Raw genomic sequence first — 23,690 nt, forward strand, 5'->3', positions numbered from 1 at the left:
GGCGGGAACTGAAGAACATAGATTGGGGGCGGATGTTTGAGGGCAAATCAACATCTGACATGTGGGAGGCTTTCAAGTGTCAGTTGAAAGGAATACAGGACCGGCATGTTCCTGTGAGGAAGAAAGATAAATACGGCAATTTTCGGGAACCTTGGATGACGAGTGATATTGTAGGCCTCGTCAAAAAGAAAAAGGAGGCATTTGTCAGGGCGAAAAGGCTGGGAACAGACGAAGCCTGTGTGGCATATAAGGAAAGTAGGAAGGAACTTAAGCAAGGAGTCAGGAGGGCTAGAAGGGGTCACGAAAAGTCATTAGCAAATAGGGTTAAGGAAAATCCCAAGGCTTTTTACACGTACATAAAAAGCAAGAGGGTAGCCAGGGAAAGGGTTGGCCCACTGAAGGATAGGCAAGGGAATCTATGTGTGGAGCCAGAGGAAATGGGCGAGGTACTAAATGAATACTTTGCATCAGTATTCACCAAAGAGAAGGAATTGGTAGATGTTGAGTCTGGAGAAGGGGGTGTAGATAGCCTGGGTCACATTGTGATCCAAAAAGATGAGGTGTTGGGTGTCTTAAAAAATATTAAGGTAGATAAGTCCCCAGGGCCTGATGGGATCTACCCCAGAATACTGAAGGAGGCTGGAGAGGAAATTGCTGAGGCCTTGACAGAAATCTTTGGATCCTCGCTGTCTTCAGGGGATGTCCCGGAGGACTGGAGAATAGCCAATGTTGTTCCTCTGTTTAAGAAGGATAGCAAGGATAATCCCGGGAACTACAGGCCGGTGAGCCTTACGTCAGTGGTAGGGAAATTACTGGAGAGAATTCTTAGAGACAGGATCTACTCCCATTTGGAAGCAAATGGACGTATTAGTGAGAGGCAGCACGGTTTTGTGAAGGGGAGGTCGTGTCTCACTAACTTGATCGAGTTTTTCGAGGAGGTCACTAAGATGATTGATGCAGGTAGGGCAGTAGATGTTGTCTATATGGACTTCAGTAAGGCCTTTGACAAGGTCCCTCATGGTAGACTAGTACAAAAGGTGAAGTCACACGGGATCAGGGGTGAACTGGCAAGGTGGATACAGAACTGGCTAGGCCATAGAAGGCAGAGGGTAGCAATGGAGGGATGCTTTTCTAATTGGAGGGCTGTGACCAGTGGTGTTCCACAGGGATCAGTGCTGGGACCTTTGCTCTTTGTAGTATATATAAATGATTTGGAGGAAAATGTAACTGGTCTGATTAGTAAGTTTGCAGACGACACAAAGGTTGGCGGAATTGCGGATAGCGATGAGGACTGTCTGAGGATACAGCAGGATTTAGATTGTTTGGAGACTTGGGCGGAGAGATGGCAGATGGAGTTTAATCCGGACAAATGTGAGGTAATGCATTTTGGAAGGTCTAATGCAGGTAGGGAATATACAGTGAATGGTAGAACCCTCAAGAGTATTGAAAGTCAAAGAGATCTAGGAGTACAGGTCCACAGGTCATTGAAAGGGGCAACACAGGTGGAGAAGGTAGTCAAGAAGGCATACGGCATGCTTGCCTTCATTGGCCGGGGCATTGAGTATAAGAATTGGCAAGTCATGTTGCAGCTGTATAGAACCTTAGTTAGGCCACACTTGGAGTATAGTGTTCAATTCTGGTCGCCACACTACCAGAAGGATGTGGAGGCTTTAGAGAGGGTGCAGAAGAGATTTACCAGAATGTTGCCTGGTATGGAGGGCATAAGCTATGAGGAGCGGTTGAATAAACTCGGTTTGTTCTCACTGGAACGAAGGAGGTTGAGGGGCGACCTGATAGAGGTATACAAAATTATGAGGGGCATAGGCAGAGTGGATAGTCAGAGGCTTTTCCCCAGGGTAGAGGGGTCAATTACTAGGGGGCATAGGTTTAAGGTGAGAGGGGCAAGGTTTAGAGTAGATGTACGAGGCAAGTTTTTTACGCAGAGGGTAGTGGATACCTGGAACTCGCTACCGGAGGAGGTAGTGGAAGCAGGGACGATAGGGACATTTAAGGGGCATCTTGACAAATATATGAATAGGATGGGAATAGAAGGATACGGACCCAGGAAGTGTAGAAGATTGTAGTTTAGTCGGGCAGTATGGTCGGCACGGGCTTGGAGGGCCGAAGGGCCTGTTCCTGTGCTGTACATTTCTTTGTTCTTTGTTCTAATGGGGCGATGATCCGTAAGTGGGTAATGGAGGGAGAGGGGGCAGCGTGGAAGAGGTTAGAGATGGCGTCCTGTGTGGGCACGAGCCTGAGGGCGCTGGCGACGGCACTGCTGCTGCTCCCGCTGACAAGGTACACCACGAGTCCGGTGGTGGCAGCGACGTTGAAGACCTGGGGGCAGTGGAGACGACACGGGCGAGGTGGGAGCCTCGGTTTGGTCCCCGATTCGGGAGAACCATCGGTTCGTCCCGGGAAGGATGGATGGGGGGTTTCGGAGCTAGCATCGGGCAGGGATTAGAAGAATGGGGGACCTGTTTATAGATGGGACGTTTGCGAGCCTAGGGGCGCTGGAGGAGAAGTTTGGGTTACCCCCGGGAAATGCTTTCAGGTATATGCAAGTGAGGACATTTGTGAGGCGGCAGGTGAGAGAATTCCCGCTGCTCCCGGCGCAGGGGACTCAGGACAGGGTGATTTCAGGTGTATGGGTTGGAGAAGGCAGGGTTTTGGCGATCTACCAGGAGCTGAAAGAAGAGGAGGAGGCCTCGGTAGAGGAGTTAAAGGGCAAGTGGGAGGAGGAGCTTGGGGAGGAGACAGATGAGGGTCTGTGGGCTGATGCCCTGAGTAAGAATAATTCTTCCTCCTCTTGCACCAGGCTCAGCCTAATACAATTCAAGGTTACTCACAGAGCGCATATGACAGGGGCGAGGTTGAGTAGGTTCTTTGGGGTGGAGGACAGACGTGGGAGGTGCTCGGGAAGCCCGGCGAATCACGTCCACATGTTCTGGTCGTGCCCGGGACAGGATGGGTTTTGGAGGGGTTTCGCGAGGACTACGTCCAAGGTCATGAAAGTCCAGGTCAAGCCGAGTTGGGGGTTGGCACTATTTGGGGTAACGGACGAGCCGGGAGTGCAGGAGGTGAAAGAGGCCGGTATCCTGGCCTTTGCGTCCCTGGTAGCCCGGCGGAGGATCTTGCTATTATGGAAGGACGCAAAGCCCCCCAGTGTGGAAGCCTGGATAAATGACATGGCAGGGTTCATTAAGCTGGAGAGAATAAAGTTTGCCTTACGAGGGTCTGTGCAGGGGTTCTTCTGGCGGTGGCAACCGTTCCTAGACTATCTCGCGGAGCATTAGGAGGAGGTCAGCAGCAGCAGCAACCCAAGGGTGGGGGGGGGGGGGCTTCCCTGTGGGTACCTTTGAATGTCATATGGGGGGGTTACTATATATGGGGGAAACCCAATGTACAAGTTCTGTATAATTTTTGACTGTTGTGTTTGTGTTTCTTTCTTTGTTATTTGGGGGGGGGGTTTGTTAAAAATTTTGTTGGAAAATTTGAATAAACATTAAAAAACAGAAACAATTGTATTTTAAGATAAAGCTAAAAGTGCAAATGCTTTACATAGAAGACATGGAAAACCAGTGTTATTTTGTGGTCAAGTTGAAAAAAAATCTAATTTCAGATGATTGTTCTTTGTGGAGTCGAGTTGTAAATGCATCTAGTGTGGCAAGGGCATGTGAACCAGAACAATAAGTCAGAAGGTGAAATAACCAAGGGGAAACTAGAGAATAGGGCCAGTAAGACTCAAGAGGAAGAGCAGGTAGGGAGATGTAGCTGAACACACTGGGACTGGTGGTCTGAAGTGCATTTGTTTCAATGCGAGAGGTATAACAGGTAAAGCAGATGAACTTAAGAACTTGGATTAGTACTTGGAACTATGATGTTGCTGCCATTACAGGGACTTGGTTGAGAGGGGGATAGGATTGGCAGATAAACATTCCAGGGTTTAGATGTTTCAGACAGGATAGAGGGGGATGTAAAGGGGATGGGGGAGTTGCACTACTGGTTGAGGAGAATATCACAGGGGATGGGTGAGTTGCACTACTGGTTAAGGAGAATATCACAGCTGTACTGTGGGCAGACATATCAGAGGGCTCATGCAACGAGGCACTATGGGTAGAGCTCAGGAATAGGAAGGGTGCAGTCACAGTGTTGGGGGTTTATTACAGACCTCCCAACAGCCAGCAGGTGATAGAGCAGATGATATGTTGGCAGCTTTTGGAGAGGTGTAAAAGCACAGGGTTGTTGTGGTGGGTGATTTTAACTTCCCCTATATTGACTGGGACTCACAGTGCTAGGGGCTTAGATGGGGCAGAGTTTGGAAGGAGCATCCAGGATAGCTTCTTGAAAAAATATGTAGATAGTCCAACTAGGGAAGGGACCGCATTGCACCTGATATTGGGGAATGAGCCCGACCAAGTGGTCGCAGTTTCATTTTGGGAACAGTGAACATAATTAAGTAGGTTTTAGGGTGCTATTGGATAAAGATAAGAGCAGTCCTCGGGTGAAGGTGCTAAATTGGGGAAAGGCTAATTATAACAATATTAGGCAGGAACTGAAGAACCTAAATTGGGGGTGGATGTTTGAGAGTAAATCAACACCTGGCATGTGGGAGGCTTCAAATGTCAGTTGATAGGAATTCAGGACCAGCATGTTCCTGTGAGGATGAAGGACAAGTGTGGCAAGTTTTGGGAACCTTGGATAACGAGAGATATTGTGAACCTAGTCCAAAGGAAAAAGGAATAATTTGTAATGGCCAGAAGGATGGGAACAGATGAAGCCCGTGAGGAATATAAGGAAAGTAGGAAGGAACTTAAGCAAGGAGTCAGGAAGGCTAAAAGGAGTCACGAAAGTCATTGGCAAACAGGATTAAGAAAAATCCCAAGGCTTTTTATACGCATATAACGAGCAAGAGGATATTCATGGAAAGGTCTGTTCCATTCAAAGACAGGGGAAGGAATCAAAGGCGTGGAGCCAAAGGAAATGGGGGAGGTACTGAATGAGTATTTAGCAACAATATTCACCAAAGAGAAGGGCTTGGTGGATGAGGAGTCTGGGGAAGGGTGTGTAGAAGGGTATCACACCGAGATCAAAAAGATTGTGTTGGACGTCTTGGAAAACATCAAGGTAGAGAAGTCCCCAGAGCCTGATTAGATCTACCCCAGAATATTGAGCGAGGCAAGAGAGGAAATTGCTGGAGCCTTGAGAGAAATCTTTGTATCCTCCATGCCTACAGGCGAGGTCCCAGAGGACTGGCGAATAGATAATGTTGTTCCTTTGTTTAAGAAGGTAGCAAGGATAATCCAGGAAATTACAGGCTGTTGAGCCTTATGTCAGCAGTAGGGAAATTACTGGAGAGGATTCTTTCACCCATTTGGAAGTAGGTGGGCGTATTAGCGAGAGACAGCATGGTTTTGTTCAGGAGAAGTCGTGTCTCACTGATTTGATCGGGTTTTTAGAAGAAGTGACGAAGATGATTGATGAAGGTAGAGCAGTGGATGTTGCCTACATGGACTTCGACAAGGCCTCTCATGGCAGACTGATACAGAAGGTGAAGTCACACAGGATCAGAGGTGAGCTGGCAAGATGGATACAGAATTGGCTTGGTTACAGAAGACAGAGTAGCAGAGGAAGGGTGCTTTACTGAGTGGAGAGCTGTGACTAGTGGTGTTCCGCAGGGATCAGTGCTGGGACCGTTGCTGTTTGTAGTATATATAAATGACTGAGGAAAATATAACTGATTTGATTAGCAAGTTTGCGGATGACACAAAAGTTGGTGGAATTGCCAACGAGGACTGTCAGAGGATACAGCAGGATATAGATCGGTCGGAGACTTGGGCGGAAAGATGGCAGATGGGAGTTTAATTTGGACTGTGTGAGGTAATGCATTTTGGAAGGTCTAATACAGGTGGGAACCATACAGTAAATGGCAGAATCCTTGAGAGTTTTGACAGGCAGAGGGATCTGGGTGTACAGGTCCACAGGTCACTGAAAGTGCAATGCAGGTGGAGAAGGTAGTCAAGAAGGCATATGGCATGCTTGCCTTCATCGGCCGTGGCATTGAGTTTAAAAATTGGCAAGTCATGCTGCAGTGGTTTTGAACCTTAGTTAGGCCACTTTTGGAATATAATTCTCGTCACCACACTACCAGAAGGATGTGGAGGCATTGGCGAGGGTCATGGAATCTACAGTGCAGAAGGAGGCCACTCGGCCTATCGAGTCTGCACCGGCTCCCGGAAAGAACACCCTACCCAAGGTCAACACCTCCACCCTATCCCCATAACCCACGCACACACGGGGAGGATGTGCAGACTCCGCACAGACAGTGACCCAAGCCGGAATCGAACCTGGGACCCTGGAGCTGTGAAGCAATTGTGCTATCCATAATACTACCGTGCTGCCCACAAGAGCAGCACGTATAAAAGAGGTTTACCAGGATGTTGCCTTGTATGGAGGGCATTAGCTAGGAGGAGAGGTTGGATAAACTTGGTTTGTTCGCACTGGAACGATGGAGGTTGAGGGGCGATCTGATAGACTTCTACAAAATTATGAGGGGCATGGACAGAGTGGATAGTCAGAAGCTTTTTCCCAGGGTGGAAGAGTCAATTACTAGGAGGCATAGGTTTAAGGTGCAAGGGGCAAAGTTTAGAGGAAATGTGCAAGGGAAGTTTTTTTTGACACAGAATATAGTGGACACCTGGAACTTGCTGCTGGAGGAAGTGGTGGAATCAGGTATGATAGTATCTTTTAAGGGGCATCTTGACAAATACATGAATAGGATGGGAATAGGTTTATAGGGACTCCGGAAGTGTGGAGGGCTTTAGGTTAGACGGGCAGCAAGGTCGGTGCAGGGTTGGAGTGCCGAAGGGCCTGTTCCTGTGCTGTATTTTTCTTCGTTCATGCGAAAAGGTAATGATCTCATGAGCTGAAATGCATACAATGCCATAGCTTTGAATTAGTAAAACATACAAATTTAAAAGTAGCAAAAGTATTGAAATAAAATGGAATTTGTTCAAAATGATTAAATTATTCAAAAATATGTTTAAAGTACCTATTTAGTCAAATGTAACTTGTGCTGGTTTTACATGGCTCTATTCACTTTACTTATAAATCTGAATGCAAGATGCTAATCATTAATTGTCAATTGCTGAACTTTTGATTAAACATTTCAGTGATATGGTACATTTTACAAATCTGCTGGTTTTTTTACTGCATTTAATCACTTATTAGGAGATAATATTGAGGTAATTACAGATGAGGAAGGTAGGCTATTTGTCCCATTCATCCAAGAAACCACAGACATCCCATCACTGTCACATTTTATTGCTTCTCAAAATTATTCCAGGCTTTTTACTTCTACTGCTTTATTATTCTTTACTTAATATATTAGCTATCAGTCCCAAATCCAAGGCTCATGTACATTCATAAAAATATTCTACATAGATATACAGACCAGCAGGCAAATAATTTTTCCTTTAACTGAAAAAAAAGCATTTAGTTGGGACAGTATTGAAATTATCTGTAAATTGGAATTATTTACCAAGAATGCCCGAAAACTAAATTGTTCAGTAGGGGGCTACTCCAACAGCACAAATGGTGGAATTACATATTGCAAATATTTTTTTAGTGAGATACCATTGTGGTGGTCCTCATGCAACCACTCCCCAGCTCCAGCTCCCCAAACCATTAGCACCATCTGCCCATTACTATTTTAGGTCCAGCAGATCACTTCTCAAAGCTCAATGTTCAAAAGCTCAACTTTCTCTGGTTTTTGCCTATTGTTGCATTATTCATCTTTAATTATATCATATTCGCATAGTCAAAGAAAGAAGGTGAATCCTATTTCAAACACAGAAATGTCAACTGCCATATTTCTATCAACTGCTTTTATGAGATGTTTTCATTATATTTATCTCTAGGTGGTGCTGTGACGATTGTGCTTGAGGCAGTAGTTTTTAATAACCTAACTGTTTATATATTAACCATATATATAATATATATATCTAATACACATGGTTAATAGACCTGATATTTCCAGAGAAATGGATTGGTTGGTGCCAGGCCGAAAAATCCATTAAGCCTCAAGGCGGGAAGGTCCTGCTGAAATTAAAACCAACAGACCTTCCCGGTGGCACAAGAGAGCCCAAAATGTCCACATGTAGTTGCGAACTTTGGTCATCAGGTGTTGTTGTGGAGCAACACAAGTTTCCGAGTTGCCATTAAAGTGTTAGTCATATTTGTAAAGTATAGTAAGCTTTAAAAAAAATCATGACATTTTAACTGTAGAGTTAAATAAGATTTTTTTAAAGTTTGCATCTACAGACTGCCTGAAGCCTCCCTTTTGGACCATCTCCCCACAACGTCTTGGTCGTTATTCTCTCATATCAACAACCTGCAGAGCTCCGGGGTTCAAAAATGTTTTCAGTACATAGCCTCACCCCTCTCCGCAAGGTAAAATTCCCATCAACTCTTCCAGCTTCTCTGGGAAGTCCGCTTTCCTGCCATCTCCCCTTCTCCACATATGGCAGTTGCAGCAATTCTCTGATCCTAAAGGGCACTCATGTGTTACCCATGACTTGATGAGATGTGTCACTGTATCAACTAGTCCTAACAGTAATTTTACATCACTGCCTGAATGCCACAATCTGGCAGAAATCAGGTGAACAACTGCAATTATTTCCTAGCTGTTGTATTTAGATGAATTGAGGCGAGGAATATCAAAGATCGGGCCTGTGTGCAAACAATTGGGATTTAAAGTCAGCCTTATTTAACTTAGATGTCTTTTTATATGTATACATAAAGACGTCACAAATCACATTCATCGAAACTTGTACACATACAAAAAATATATTTTAAAATTGAAATTTATATACACTAGCAATACGTGAATCCCATTTGGCTACCTACCAATGGCAGCTTATTCTGCTGGACATCATAAAATGAAGGAAATGAATACACCAAAGAACTTAGTTTTTAATGTGGCTAACTCTTGAATCAAAACATAATTCATTTATAAATGATCAAGGTAATACTTTCAAGAGAAAAAATGCTTTGTGATCTTCCTTCTGTCTTCAACAGGTCATAAAGTTCTCATGACTCATCAGCAGTTGTTTTAATTTTGTAAAATTCTATAGTGTTTCGTGGTGGTTTAAATTATATGAAACAGATATGCTCTGTTCTCTCAGCCAGTGAAATTAAATGAAATGAAAATCGCTTATTGTCACAAGTAGGCTTCAAATGAAGTTACTGTGAAAAGCCCCTAAGTCACCACATTCCCCCGCCTGTTTGGGGAGGCTGGTAAGGGAATTGAACCCATGCTCTTGGTCTGCTTTAAAAGCCAGCTATTTAGCCCTGTGCCCAGCCAGCCAGTGGCCCAGCCTCTGGTGCTCCAGCCAGTGGCCCAGCCTCTGGTGCTCCAGCCAGTGGCCCAGCCACTGGTGCGCCAGCCAGTGGCCCAGCCTCTGGTGCGCCAGCCAGTGGCCCAGCCTCTGGTGCGCCAGCCAGTGGCTCAGGCCTCTGGTACCCCAGCCAGTGGCTCAGCCTCTGGTCCCCCAGCCAGTGGCCCAGCCTCTGGTCCTCCAGCCAGTGGCCCAGCCTCTGGTGCTCCAGCCAGTGGCCCAGCCTCTGGTGCTCCAGCCAGTGGCCCAGCCTCTGGTGCTCCAGCCAGTGGCCCAGCCTCTGGTGCTCCAGCCAGTGGCCCAGCCTCTGGTGCTCCAGCCAGTGGCCCAGCCTCTGGTCCTCCAGCCAGTGGCCCAGCCTCTGGTGCTCTAGCCAGTGGCCCAGCCTCTGGTGCTCCAGCCAGTGGCCCAGCCTCTGGTGCTCCAGCCAATGGCCCAGCCTCTGGTGCTCCAGCCAGTGGCCCAGCCTCTGGTGCTCCAGCCAGTGGCCCAGCCTCTGGTGCTCCAGCCAGTGGCCCAGCCTTTGGTGCTCCAGCCAGTGGCCCAGCCTCTGGTGCTCCAGCCAGTGGCCCAGCCTCTGGTGCTCCAGCCAGTGGCCCAGCCTCTGGTGCTCCAGCCAGTGGCCCAGCCTCTGGTCCTCCAGCCAGTGGCCCAGCCTCTGGTGCTCCAGCCAGTGGCCCAGCCTCTGGTGCTCCAGCCAGTGGCCCAGCCTCTGGTCCTCCAGCCAGTGGCCCAGCCTCTGGTGCTCCAGCCAGTGGCCCAGCCTCTGGTGCTCCAGCCAGTGGCCCAGCCTCTGGTACTCCAGCCAGTGGCCCAGCCTCTGGTGCTCCAGCCAGTGGCCCAGCCTCTGGTGCTCCAGCCAGTGGCCCAGCCTCTGGTGCTCCAGCCAGTGGCCCAGCCTCTGGTGCTCCAGCCAGTGGCCCAGCCTCTGGTGCTCCAGCCAGTGGCCCAGCCTCTGGTGCTCCAGCCAGTGGCCCAGCCTCTGGTTTTCCATCTTCAGATTTTAAATCCTCTCTACTAATGCATTGCTCCCAGTTCTGGGTGTCATCTCCCACCACTCAAGGGCAAATTGTGTTTTATGAATGAAATAAAGGATGACCACATGCAGAATAAAACTAAAAGCCATTTTTTTTTAAATGGCAGTCAGATTATATGAAGTTAATCCAAGCAAAGCCACTTAAAATGAAAAGTTGGTCCTTCGGAAACATTTAGGTAAGACAGTATCGAAGAAGACAGACCAGATATTTTAGTCGTGATGATATAATGCCAGAATAATTCCAAAAGGCAGAATTGTAGTGCCACAGAATGCAAATTTAGGGGCTGGTTTAGCACAGGGCTAAATAGCTGGCTATTAAAGCAGACCATGGCAGGCCCGCAGCGCGGGTTCAATTCCCGTACCAGCCTCCCCGAACAGGCGCCGGAATGTGGCGACTAGGGGCTTTTCACAGTAACTTCATTTGAAGCCTACTTGTGACAATAAGCGATTTTCATTTCATTTCATTTTCAAAAAAAAACTCCATGAGAGCAGAAGAATTTTCCTTTCTCAGCATGGTAACTTGGATTTGGAATTAAAAAATGATATTGCTTTTTCAATTCATCTCATTACAGTTTGATGTCATGAAGTACACCATTGGCCTGCTTCAAATACCCAAGCTAAATCTGCACACGTTTCTTTGGATACATTTGGCAACTATATTGGGCCATAACTTCCAGCTAGCGATGTAAAATCATGACCTGCTGTAACTACAAGGGTTTAAAGCACAATTACCTGCTCTCAAAAACTTTGTTGAAACCTCCACTGGCTGGCGCTGGTTGGGACCTGCAGTCCCTCAAGAAGGAGTGCAATGCAATTATCCAGGGAAAGTTAGCACTTCTGGAAAATTGTCATCTAAACCTCTCAGAGCAATTCCTCAGCACATCTTGGGGTACCCCCCAAATGCGACACTGGGGAGACAGGAATCAAGGTTTGTTGACTGCTCTTCCTCCGGTAGAGTACGAGATTCTCTGCAATCCCCTCCTCTATTATGGTGACCAAGCCGTGTTTTCCCAGAATGCTCCTCAGTGACTCCTCACCAATGGATTTTCTTGTTGGAAATGGTCATTGCCTGACACTTGTGTAGTGCGAATGTTACTTGCCACTTGTCAGCCCAAGCCTGGATATTGTCCAGTTCTTGCTTCATTTAGACTTGGACTACTTCAGTATGAATCGTCGCAAATAGTGAACATCTTGCAATCATCAGTGAACATCCCAACTCCTGACCTTATGATAGAAGGAAGGTCATTGATGAAGCAGCTGGAGATGACTAACCTCCCAACAACCACAATTATCTTCTTTGTGCTAGGGATGATGCCAACCAGTCGAGTGTTTGTGCCCCGATTCCCATTGATTGCATTTTTGCTATGGCTCCTTGATTCCCTGCATTGTCAAATGCGACATTGATGGCAAGGACAGTCATTCTCACCTCAACTCTGGAGTTCAGCTATTTTGTCCATGTTTGAACCAAGACTGTAATGAGGTCAGGAGCTGAGCCTGACAGAACCCAAGTGAGCACCAGTGAGAAGGCTGTTGCTAAACAAGTGCCACTTGATTACACTATTGATGACCTCTTCCATCATTTTAATGACAATCGAGAGTAGACTGATGGGGTGATAACTGCCCAGGTTGGATTTGTCCTGCTGTGTGTGCAGGACGCACCTGGGCAATTTTCCACACTTCTGGCTAGATGCCAGTACTATAGATGTACTAAAACAGTTTGGCTAGAAACACGGCAAGTTCTGGAGCTCAAGTCTTCAGTACTATTGCTGGAATGCTGTTATGGCCCATAGACTTTGCAGTATCTGGTGCCTTCAGCCTTTTCTTGATATCATGTGGAGTGAATCAAATTGGCTGAAGACTGGCAGCTGTGATGGCGGCATGGTGGCACAGTGGTTAGCATTGACATCTCACAGCACCAGGGATCTGGGTTCAATTCTGACCTGGGGTGACTGTGTGGAGTTTGCACATTCGCCCAGTGGTTGCGTTGGATTCCTCTGGGTGCTCCAGTTTTCTCTCATAGTCCAAGGATGTGCAGGTTCGGCGAATTTGCCATGCTAAATTGCCCCTTAGTGTGCAAACGTTACGTGGAGTTATGGGGATAGGGTGGGGGCGTGGGCCTAGGTAGTAGGGTGCCCTTTTGGAGGGTTGGTACAGGCAAATAGGACAAATGGCCTCCTTCTGCACTGAAGGGATTCAATGATGCTGGGGACCTCCGGATGACGTAGAGATGGATTATCGTTTTGGCACTATTGGCTGAAGGGAGTATCTTCTGCACTGATGTGCTGTGCTTCCCCATCATTGAGGTTGGGGTTTGTTTTGGAACCTTCTCCTCCAGTGAATAGTTTAATTGCCCATGAACATTCACAGCTGGATGTGTCAGGATTGCAGATTTTAGGTCCGATTCATTAGTTAGGAGATCACTTAACTCTGTCAATCGTTTGCTGCATATGCTGCTTGGCATGCAAAACAGTCACCTGTTTATAGCTTCACCAGGTTGACACTTCATTTTTAGGTATACCTGGTGCTGCACCTGACCTGCCCTCTCACACTCTTAATTGAACCAAGATTGATTCCCTGACTTGTTGGTAATGGTAGAGTGGAGGCTTTTCCAGGCCAATGCTGGAGTACAATTCTGCTGCTGATGTCCCACAGTTCCCTCATGGATGCCCAGTCTTGAGTTGCTAGAACTGTTCAAAATCGATCCCATTTAGCACAATGGTAGTGCCACACAACACAGATGGGACTTCATCTTCACAAGGACTGTGCGACGGTCATTCCTACTGATATGGTCATGGACAGATGCATCTGTAGTAGGCATGTTGGTGAGGAGGTCAAGTATGTTTTTCCCTTGTTGGTCCCCTCTCCATCTGCTGCAGACCCATTCTTGCAACAATGTCCATTAGAACATGGCCAGCTTGGTTAGTAGTGGTGTTAACAAGCCACAATTGGCAGATTTCCTTCCCTAATTAGCCTTGGTGAATCAGATGGGGTTTTATGACCATCAACAATGGTTTCAATACCATTATACTTCAATTCCAGATTTTCTAATTAAAATTCCATCACCTTGCATGGTGGCATTCAAATCCAGGTGGTTAGAGAATTACACTGGGTCTCTGGATGAATCATCTTGCGACAATACCATTGCCTCCCCCCAATTGTGCTATTGTAATTGTTTTTCCACTAAAGATGGACATTTTCTCCCCCCATTTAATATTTATCTTTTTACTTAGTGTGCATTACTTTTTTTCTACTGCAGCAAGACTGGCAGCAGGTGATCTCTAGATTTTGGAGTGCAGATTCTGAACATGGGGAGACCAAAAGTACAGTTCTCATTATTTTCAGGACTAATTGCTCGATGGTGGAACTTCCTTTAAATGCACATTGATGTTTGATGACCACAATATATAACCATAAAGAAATCCTGCAGTCTAGTATTCGTTTGTACACTGCAGTATGGCATTGATCAAGTATACTGTATTGAAGGCTGAAGACTGAAGAACTGCAAATCATGCAGGATTTATCAAGCTAATCCTACAGAAAGAATTGAATATATTCCATCTCATAATCCCAGTTCTCTCAAAAAATCTTAGATGAATTTTGGGTACACATTAATATTTTTCATATTTCATCTATACCTATTCATGCGGCCTACTGTACACTGTACCTAGATCCTCACTTACATTCACCTGTATTAACAGTACTTTCAACTTTCCCAAAAGTGAGAGATAAACAAAATTTTACACGTGTCGGGTATACATTACAATTTAATGCAAATATGTAGGAGGTGAAAGACTTTACTTTTGAGAACAGTAATTACTGCTGCAAGGACTGTTAGTTTGCTTGCAACTGGTATAGTTTTCCTTATTGTTTGAAATAAATTCAAATTCCAAATATAATTGCATTGCTGTCATCTCACAAAGGAGATGAATCACTTGAAACGCAAACCATTTAAAGAGGGATTTTTCTGGGCCAAACCCTTTGTCCTTTGCAGGAAGGAAACAAAAGTGAAACTGCAAAAACCTGCAGCAACATTAAAACATTAATAAATCAGCACAATGCCTTGCAAGGCCAGAACGAGGGAGGAAGCCAAGTCAAGAGTGATTGATATACAGCTTTTGAAATAACAATGAAGATGATCTCAATAGTAAATAATATATAATTTTTTCCTATTCAACCTTTCACATCGCAGAACACCAAAATAATGCTCAAAATCCTACTGCTTTCTTCAGGATATCTAGGAGCACAGCGGCACCAACACAGACAAAATATATTATAAAAATCTCAGATGTGGGAAATCCGAAGCAAAACAGGAAACACTGAAGTCTCTACAGCTGGAATGTTATTTTTTGTTCTCTCCACAGATGCTGACCCACCTGCTTAGTGTTTGCACCAATTTTTATTTGACACCAATACACCACTTTGGGTTTAATTCGATATTAATATATTGGCTGTGCCTTAACGGAGTGTCAACTTCTCTCTTTTAAAATAAAATACATTTGCAGGAAAGCACAGCTTTACTCATGGAACGCTGATGTGTTACATAATCATTAAATAATCAAAGCTGAACAACGGTTCAATAATAGCACTAAATTATCTAATAACCCCCCCCCTTAATGAGCATGTAATTGTCAGAAATCTAGTTCAATACTTCAGTTCAGCTTTACTGAGTGCAAATTGGAGCATTACTGGAGGAAACAAGACAAAAAGATCGGATATACAAGAGGTGCTGCAAATCTTTGCAGATGGTTAAAACCCTCTAATTCCGAAGGACGATCAAATACAAAAAGATACTCAAGCAGGGTGGGAAGCAATCATGGAGGAGGAGAATGCAGTTTCCATACATGGAGCTTTAAAAGTGGTTGATGAGAGAAAAGTGTCAAATTAAGCAAGGGGAATCATAGCGCATAACTACATAAGCACAATAGACATTTCTATCAATGCATAATTTGTGACAATTTTTTAAATTCACTCATGGGGCTGGTTTAGCACAGTGGGCTAAATAGCTGGCTTGCAATGCAAAACAATGAGAGCAGCGCGGGTTCAATTCCTGTACCAGCCTCCTCGAACAGGCGCCGGAATGTGGCGACTAGGGGATTTTCACAGTAACTTCATTGAAAACTACTTGTGACAATAAGCAATTATTATAAGGGCAGCACGGGCAGCATAGTGATTAGCATAATTGCTTCACAGCTCTAGGGTCCCAGGTTCGATTCCCCGCTGGGTCACTGTCTGTGCGGAGTCTGCACGTTCTCCCCGTGTGTGCGTGGGTTTCCTCTGGGTGCTCCGGTTTCAAAGATGTGCAGGTTAGGTGGATTGGCCATGCAGAATTGCCCTTAGTGTCCAAATTTGCCCTTAGTGTTGGGTGGGGTAACTGGGTTATGGGGATAGGGTGGAGGTGTGTGGTTGGGAAGGGTGCTCTTTCCAAGAGCCGGTGCAGACTCGATGGGCCGAATGGCCTCCTTCTGCAAATTCTATATATGGGACATAGGCTGGGCCAGCATTTTTTGCCCATATCCCTATGGGCAGTTTAGAGTCAATCACATTGATGTGGGTCTGGAGTCACATGTAGGTCAGACCAGTAAGGACGATTTCCTTCCCTCAAGGACATTTGTGAACCAGACGGGTTTTTACAATCGACAATGGTTTCATGGTCATCACTAGACTTTTAATTCCAGATTTTTATTGAATTCAAATTTCACCATCTGAAGTGGCGGGATTTGAACCCGGGTCCCCAGAGCATTACTCTGGGTTTCGTGTTTACTAGTCCAGCGACAATACCACTATGCCACCGCCTCCCCTATTTAACAAAGTTGTTGTTTTTCATAGAATCATAGAATTTACAGTGCAGAAAGAGGCCATTCAGCCCATCGAGTCTGCACCGGCTCTTGGAAAGAGCACCCTACCCAAGGTCAACACCTCCACCCTATCCCCATAACCCAGTAACCCCACCCAACACTAAGGGCAATTTTGGACACTAAGGGCAATTTATCATGGCCAATCCACCTAACATGCACATCTTTGGACTGTGGGAGGAAACCGGAGCACCCGGAGGAAACCCGCGCACACACGGGGAGGATGTGCAGACTCCGCACAGACAGTGACCCAAGCCGGAATCGAACCTGGGACCCTGGAGCTGTGAAGTAATTGTGCTATCCACAATGCTACCGTGCTGCCCCAAAATTTAGAATTGCTAATTATTTGACTAGTGGTGTTCCGCAGGGATCAGTGCTGGGACCGTTGCTGTTTGTAGTATATATAAATGACTGAGGAAAATATAACTGATTTGATTAGTAAGTTTGCGGATGACACAAAGGTTGGTGGAATTGCCAACGAGGACTGTCAGAGGATACAGCGGGATATAGATCGGTCGGAGACTTGGGCGGAAAGATGGCAGATGGGAGTTTAATTTGGACTGTGTGAGGTAATGCATTTTGGAAGGTCTAATACAGGTGGGAAACATACAGTAAATGGCAGAATCCTTGAGAGTTTTGACAGGCAGAGGGATCTGGGTGTACAGGTCCACAGGTCACTGAAAGTGCAATGCAGGTGGAGAAGGTAGTCAAGAAGGCATATGGCATGCTTGCCTTCATCGGCCGTGGCATTGAGTTTAAAAATTGGCAAGTCATGCTGCAGTGGTTTTGAACCTTAGTTAGGCCACATTTGGAATATAATTCTCGTCACCACACTACCAGAAGGATGTGGAGGCATTGGCGAGGGTCATAGAATCTACAGTGCAGAAGGAGGCCACTCAGCCTATCGAGTCTGCACCGGCTCCCGGAAAGAACACCCTACCCAAGGTCAACACCTCCACCCTATCCCCATAACCAGTAACCCCACCCAACACCAAGGGCAATTTTGGACACTAAGGGCAATTTATCATGGCCAATCCACCTAACCTGCACATCTTTGGACTGTGGGAGGAAACCGGAGCACCCGGAGGAAACCCGCGCACACACGGGGAGGATGTGCAGACTCCGCACAGACAGTGACCCAGCGGGGAATCGAACCTGGGACCCTAGAGCTGTGAAGTAATTGTGCTATCCACAATGCTACCGTGCTGCCCCAAAATTTAGAATTGCTAATTATTTGTTTTCCAATTTTAGGGGCAATTTAGCGTGGCCAATCCACCTACCCTGCACATCATTGGGTTGTGGGGGTGAAACCCATGCAGACACGGGGAGAATGTGCAAACTCCACACAGTGATCCGGGTATGGGATTGAACCCGGGTCCTCAGCGCCATGAGGCAGCAGTGCTAACCACTGCAGCACCATACCGCCCTTACAAAGTTGATGTTCAGGGTTACCTGAATGGTTTCACATGTTGCCTCACTATCCTTAGCCTTCTACCAAACCTAATGATACATTCTGTTCTACAGGATACCAAAATTGTGTGATTATATCACTCAGGAAAGGATGAAAAGTCTGGATTTCATTATTTTTGAAAAGAGAAGGTTTGAGGGGAGACCTAATAGAGGTCTTTAAAATTACAAAAGGTTTGAAAGCATAGACACAGTGTTTCCACTTGTGAAATGCAAGTATCATCACGAAATCAAAGAGAATTCAGATAAATCTGTTTTAATAACATGTTGGTTATCTGTTACATGATGACCAACATGGAGCTAAATAATGGTCCAGCCCTTGTTTAGCACAAGACACTACCTTGATAAAGGAGCTGAGATACAGGTCAGAACTTCCATCCGGAGAATTATGAAAGATCGGAATGGTAATTAAATTGCATGCGAGTGTTCATTAATGAGGCTGCCTGGAGTTCTGGTGGATCGTGTTTGGTCTTGGTGGAGCACCCTCCAACAGCAAACAGCCAATTGGCAAACTGTTGCAGAGATTTTGAGCATTAATTAAAAGGTGGTCGCGGCAGCCTTCCATATCATAAGATGGTGGTGTACACTGTGGTGGTCAACTGTGTTAAGCAGGGGGTTGGCGTTGCCAAATTTCAGCAACTACTACTGGGTGGCCAACATAGCGATGATAAGGAAATGGATGGTGTGTACGGGGTCGGTTTGGGAGCGGATGGAGGCGCTTCGTGCAGGGGCACCAGTTTGGCAGCCCTGGTTACGGTGCCTCTGCCGCTCCCGCCAGCATGGTACTCCACCAGCCCTATAGTGGTAGCGGCTCTTTGGATCTGGGGCCAGTGGAGGAGGCACATAGCGGAAGTGAGAGCATCGGTGTGGATCCCAATCTGCGGCAATCACCGATTTGCCCCGGGGAACATAAACAGTGGGTATTGACTGTGGCGGAGGGCGGGGATTGCGAGGGTGGGTGATTTGTTCTTGGAAGGGAGCTTCCCGAGCACGAGGGCGTTGGAGGAGAAGTTTGGGCTGGCGGGAGGGAATGACTTTAAGATACTTGCAGGTGCAGGATTTTGTGCGCAGGCTGGTGCCGTCCTTCCCACGCCTCCCGCCAAAGGGGAGGCAGGACAGGGTAGTATCGAGGGGAGAGGTAGGTGAGGGTAGAGTCTCAGGTATTTACAAAGAACTAATGGGAGCAGAGGATACACAGACTGAGGACCTGAAGCTTAAGTGGGAAGAGGAGCTTGGGGGGAGATGGAGGACGGTATTTGGGCAGAGGCTCCGAGCAGAGTAAACACGACCGCAACAAGCGCCAGGCTCAGTCTGATCCAGTTTAAGGTCATGCACCGGGCCCACATGTGATTTACGATGTCCTTTCTGATGGAACCTGCAGCATGTTGTTCAATGATGTTTGTTAGTATTATTGTTAAGTGTGGTTTGTCAACTCGGACGTTCCACAGCCACACGCCACATTTTTCGGCAGAAACCCGTGAAAACTTGCCAGCACGCTTATCGGCAGAAACCGCTGAGAGCTTGCCAGCCCCCGTTCATAACTGCTCTTCTGGTTTGACGGTAGAACCTTTACAGCAACCTCCCCACGATGACTACATTTTTGCCCGTTCTTGCGGTTGCTCAGGCAGTGGAGAAACGGCATTGGTCTCCGCCCTGCCTGAGGACCCCCCTCTGGTCAGCTACACTCGGGTAGAGCACATACGGCATTGATCACTGTCCTACCCGGGGATTCCATCCAAATCTTACCCGTCGCGGCCCATACGCACCTCATTTCGGCACTCTTGGTTCAAAAAGTTTTGTTTTGTTTTCGGGCAACCCTTAGGTTGCCATCCCTATGCTATTTACATCCTCAAACATTTGGATGGTAAATCGCACAGCCTGCGAGACGGCTCGCACTCTTTCAGTTTTTTTAAGTGTCTAGTCCAAATTTTCGGTTTAAAAAAAGAGGGAGTCACACATGGTGACAAATTATAAAGGGAAATTGGCACTACAAGACAGACATGCTAACGCACGAGATATTAACCAAGATAGTAACAGAAACTAGGCTTGATCCACAGAATTCCAGAAGGTCCAGGAAGAGAGAAGAAACGGAAAGGAAGAGACGAAAAGGAAAGACAACAATGAGGACGTCATACGTGTTTTTCGTCGTTATTGTAATTTGTATCCGGTTCCGCGCGAATGCGAACCCCCTGACCCCTACCACACAGGCCGTGAATGATTCCCACCCCTACCATACACTACACCCTGAAATACACCCCGAGATAGTCACCGACACACCATCATGGTGTGATACGTTCATAACCTGGTATTCACTATCATACGTAATTGAATCCCTCCTAGTATTGGCGATACTCTGCTGCATCGTGCAGACTATCCGTATGAGGAAATGGCGAAGGAGAGCCTACCGCTCTCGCACCCCGGTATACAGGATAAGATCCCCTAATTTTGGTTATCACCAGGACCCCGAACTCCTTGGTCTACAATAAAGAACATTTGTGTTGCATCTTTTGTAAATAAAGAAATGTGTTTTGTTTACAACGGAAAGATTGTACACCTCTATGCTTGACTGCCAAGCCAGAGGAAAAATGTGAATGCTGCTATTGTTTTTGTATTGTTAGCAAGTTAGTATGATTGAATGTTTGAGTGAGTATAGTTTGAGAGAGATAGTTCGAGGTATGTTTTTTTTTGTTGTAATGCATGTCCCTGTCTGACATAGCGCCACTAAGAATTGTTAGTTAAAAATTTCATTGCATAGTTATGGTCAGTGTAGAGGCCATGGAAGAGTGCTCGCTGGGTCAGGAAGAGAATACAACGCAGTTATGTGATCCTTCACGCTTCACGTTAGGGATCACAAGGAGGGAGTGTAGCCACCTGGGTTGGCCACTTCCCAAGTTAAAATGGAGAACCTCAAAGACTACAGGGAAATTCAGCCAACACAGGCAAAATCTAGCAAGTGCAGAAATCCTGTGTATTATAACTTGCAAAAGCCCAGACAGCACTGAAACTCGCAGCCATCTGCATACTAATGAGCGATCCCAGGGTACAATGGAAACATTTAAGGTGAATAAGGCCAAGCCAGACTCCTCGACGCCAGCAGGAACCAAGACAAAGGAAGTCCAACGGATGCTCAGGGACCACCCAGCCATCAGGGAACAGCTCCAGTATTGGAGAAATCGATCCAAGTACGGGGTCCGCCTAAAGGGGCGGGAAGCCCCTGGGGACTATAAACTAGAGTCCCCAAGTTCAATTATTCCCTCTTGGCATGGTCACTCAGCAGCGAATCAACCCTTGAGAGTGAACTGCCCAAGCTGCCGCATCAACCAAGTAAGTCTCCAATCAACGCACGCAACGAGATAGGTGCTTCTAACTACCAGTCCATACCAGCTTTTGAATCCTGCAGACTCAGATCGAATGAAAGGCCATTTGTTCCCCTGACCTGGTGGGCCAGTCCCAGCTAAGTATAGGCCTTTTAGTGTTAGAGATAGTCTAGTAAGTAGAGTTTTATGCATGAGTAGTGATTTACTGTGTATAATAAATGTGTTTTGATTTGAATCTTACTAATTGATGTGTTGAGTTATTGATCAGTACTTGAACTTGAACCTCGTGGCGGTATCATAAAGATACCTGGCGACTCTAGAGCAAAGGTTATAGAAACAGAGCCAATTCAGTAAAGATACAACGGGCAACACTTAAGAGCCAACCAAAAGTTAGCAACAGAGGTCCCAGGTTCGATCCCGGCTCTGGGTCACTGTCCGTGTGGAGTTTGCACATTCTCCCCGTGTTTGTGTGGGTTTCGCCCCCACAACCCAAAAGATGTGCAGGGTTAAGTGGATTGGCCACGCTAAATTGCCCCATAATTGGAAAAAATTAATTGGGTACACTAAATTTATAAAAACAAACAATGACAGGAGAATGGAAGACGATCATTGCAGTTGACTCTAACAGAGGTATCAAAATCTGTTGAGTGCTTGGTCACGCTGGAAACTAGTGCCAGAATAAAAGACTGCTTGAAAAACAAAAGGAACCAATATAAAAGGAGTCAGTGCGGCAGATAAATATTTGTTCACTAATCACCAGTAATGATGATACTGATTTGCAACCCATGAAGAGGTGAACCACAAATATCTGAATTTTAGTTGTACAATTCTTTTAAGATCTTAATTAAATTAAATGTGTCTAGAATCCAGGTTGATCCTGAAGCCAACATAGTCATTTCTGATCCTAATGCCACAAGCTCCATTAAGATGCAAACTATCCTCTCCCCATTCAAAATAAGAACCATGCTTGGAATCGATGCAAGATTAACATAAATGCTGCAATTATTTTTCTAAGAGGAGAAACTAAAGCTGACCATCAGCAAAGAGTTACATGAGGCCTCATAAGTCTAGGATTTTTAGAAACAAATAGATAGCCAGCATCCAGATAAGGTACTACCTTTTAGGCAAAAAACTTTAAATCATCTTTTTAACTACTGCTGGAAACCAGCTGCTACACCAGTTTGACTGGGAGAAAACCATAAGAAAAAAAGCTCTTTTGTACGTAAAAGTATTTTGTAGATAAAACATGAAGAAATAGGACTAAAGCTAAAGCATAATTTTTTTTTAAAATCAACAGAAATCAAAGTTGCTTGAACTAATTAAATGTTCTAGAATAATAAAAGAATAGATCTCAACCTGGTTATGGGATACAAATGAGAGCTCAACAATCATGGTACAGGTTTCACGTAGGATACAAACTCTTCAATAATTTGATTAGAACATAAATTCACCTAAATTTAACAATCATTGCACTCATGTTAAAGACTCAATGGAAAATAACTGATAACTTATTGGGTTATGGGGAGGATTTCACAGAATATAGTTTATTTTAATAAGCACATGATGATCATCTTTTCCAGTGTGAATGTTACCTCCTCCTTCAGGTGCCACATCACATGTGCCATGATGGCCATGGACCTCCATTGAGCTTGGTAATGATAATGAGCTATGATTATGCTTGGTAAACTACTGCAGTGGTTTGCCTTTGCCTTTTGTAGGATGGCAGACCAGGAAACTCCCCCATTCTTTACTGCCTTCCATCAGGAACATTGGAAGGATTTACGGGCTGATACTCAAACCTGTTTGGCCACATTACGAACGGTTATCAAATCCTGAAGTGAGATTTAAATCTGGAGCTTCTGGTCCAGAGGTTGGGCTGCTACTACTGCACCACAAAACCTCCTCAAATGTTACTTATTTTATTTAAAATAATATGAAATTATTAGACTATGATTAAATTCTATGCTTTAAGAATAATCATCTTACAAAAAGTTCAGAAAAAGATGAAACCGTTTAATATTGTAACCTTTTAAAAATGAAAACATTCATGACTTACATTCTACAGCTTTGTATTTTGTACTGCTTATCTGAAAAATATTTGTTTAAATCGTGGACATCATATGGATGTATTGGCTTATGGTCCTGACCACGAGAGAGATGAATTATCTGGGTTTGTGAATTAACTTTAATGGAGACAGTCATTTAGTCAGACTGACTCTTTGTTCAAAGTGTTTTACCCAATTGTATCCCATTGCTGCCACTATGATTTACCATCTGTTGTCAGCTGGGAATGGGACATGCATTGGATGACAGGTGGGAAGGGTGATTTTTATTTCCTCGTCAATATGCTACCCAGATTTTCATTATCTTGATCATTACAAACTAATTCAACACTGCACTGTTCACCATTATTTACTTTTTAGAAAAATAAAGCTTACCTCTCCACCATTCACATACTCCATGACAAAACATAAACGATCTTTAGTTTGGAAAGAATACTTCAAAGACTGTAATATAAAGAATAATAAGTTTACGGAGTGTTATTTGGGTTATTTAACTCTGAGTTTTCACATTGCTGTAGAGAGCAAAATAGCTCAAGCTTTTAATACAACAAATATAT

General features: G+C 45.3%; 1 protein-coding gene across 13 annotated transcripts in view; it reads right to left on the minus strand.

Moving 5' to 3' along the window:
• Positions 1-23,690, minus strand: part of akt3a (v-akt murine thymoma viral oncogene homolog 3a) — a 594,281-nt gene that overhangs the window by 176,377 nt on the left and 394,214 nt on the right. For all 13 annotated transcript variants that reach the window (XM_072512671.1, XM_072512686.1, XM_072512765.1 and 10 more), the window contains one exon: positions 23,509-23,577. In XM_072512671.1, coding sequence (XP_072368772.1) covers positions 23,509-23,577 — 69 coding nt within the window. The remainder of the gene's footprint in view (positions 1-23,508; positions 23,578-23,690) is intronic.

This window comes from Scyliorhinus torazame, chromosome 1 (assembly GCF_047496885.1).
Source record: "Scyliorhinus torazame isolate Kashiwa2021f chromosome 1, sScyTor2.1, whole genome shotgun sequence".
NCBI lineage: Eukaryota > Metazoa > Chordata > Chondrichthyes > Carcharhiniformes > Scyliorhinidae > Scyliorhinus > Scyliorhinus torazame.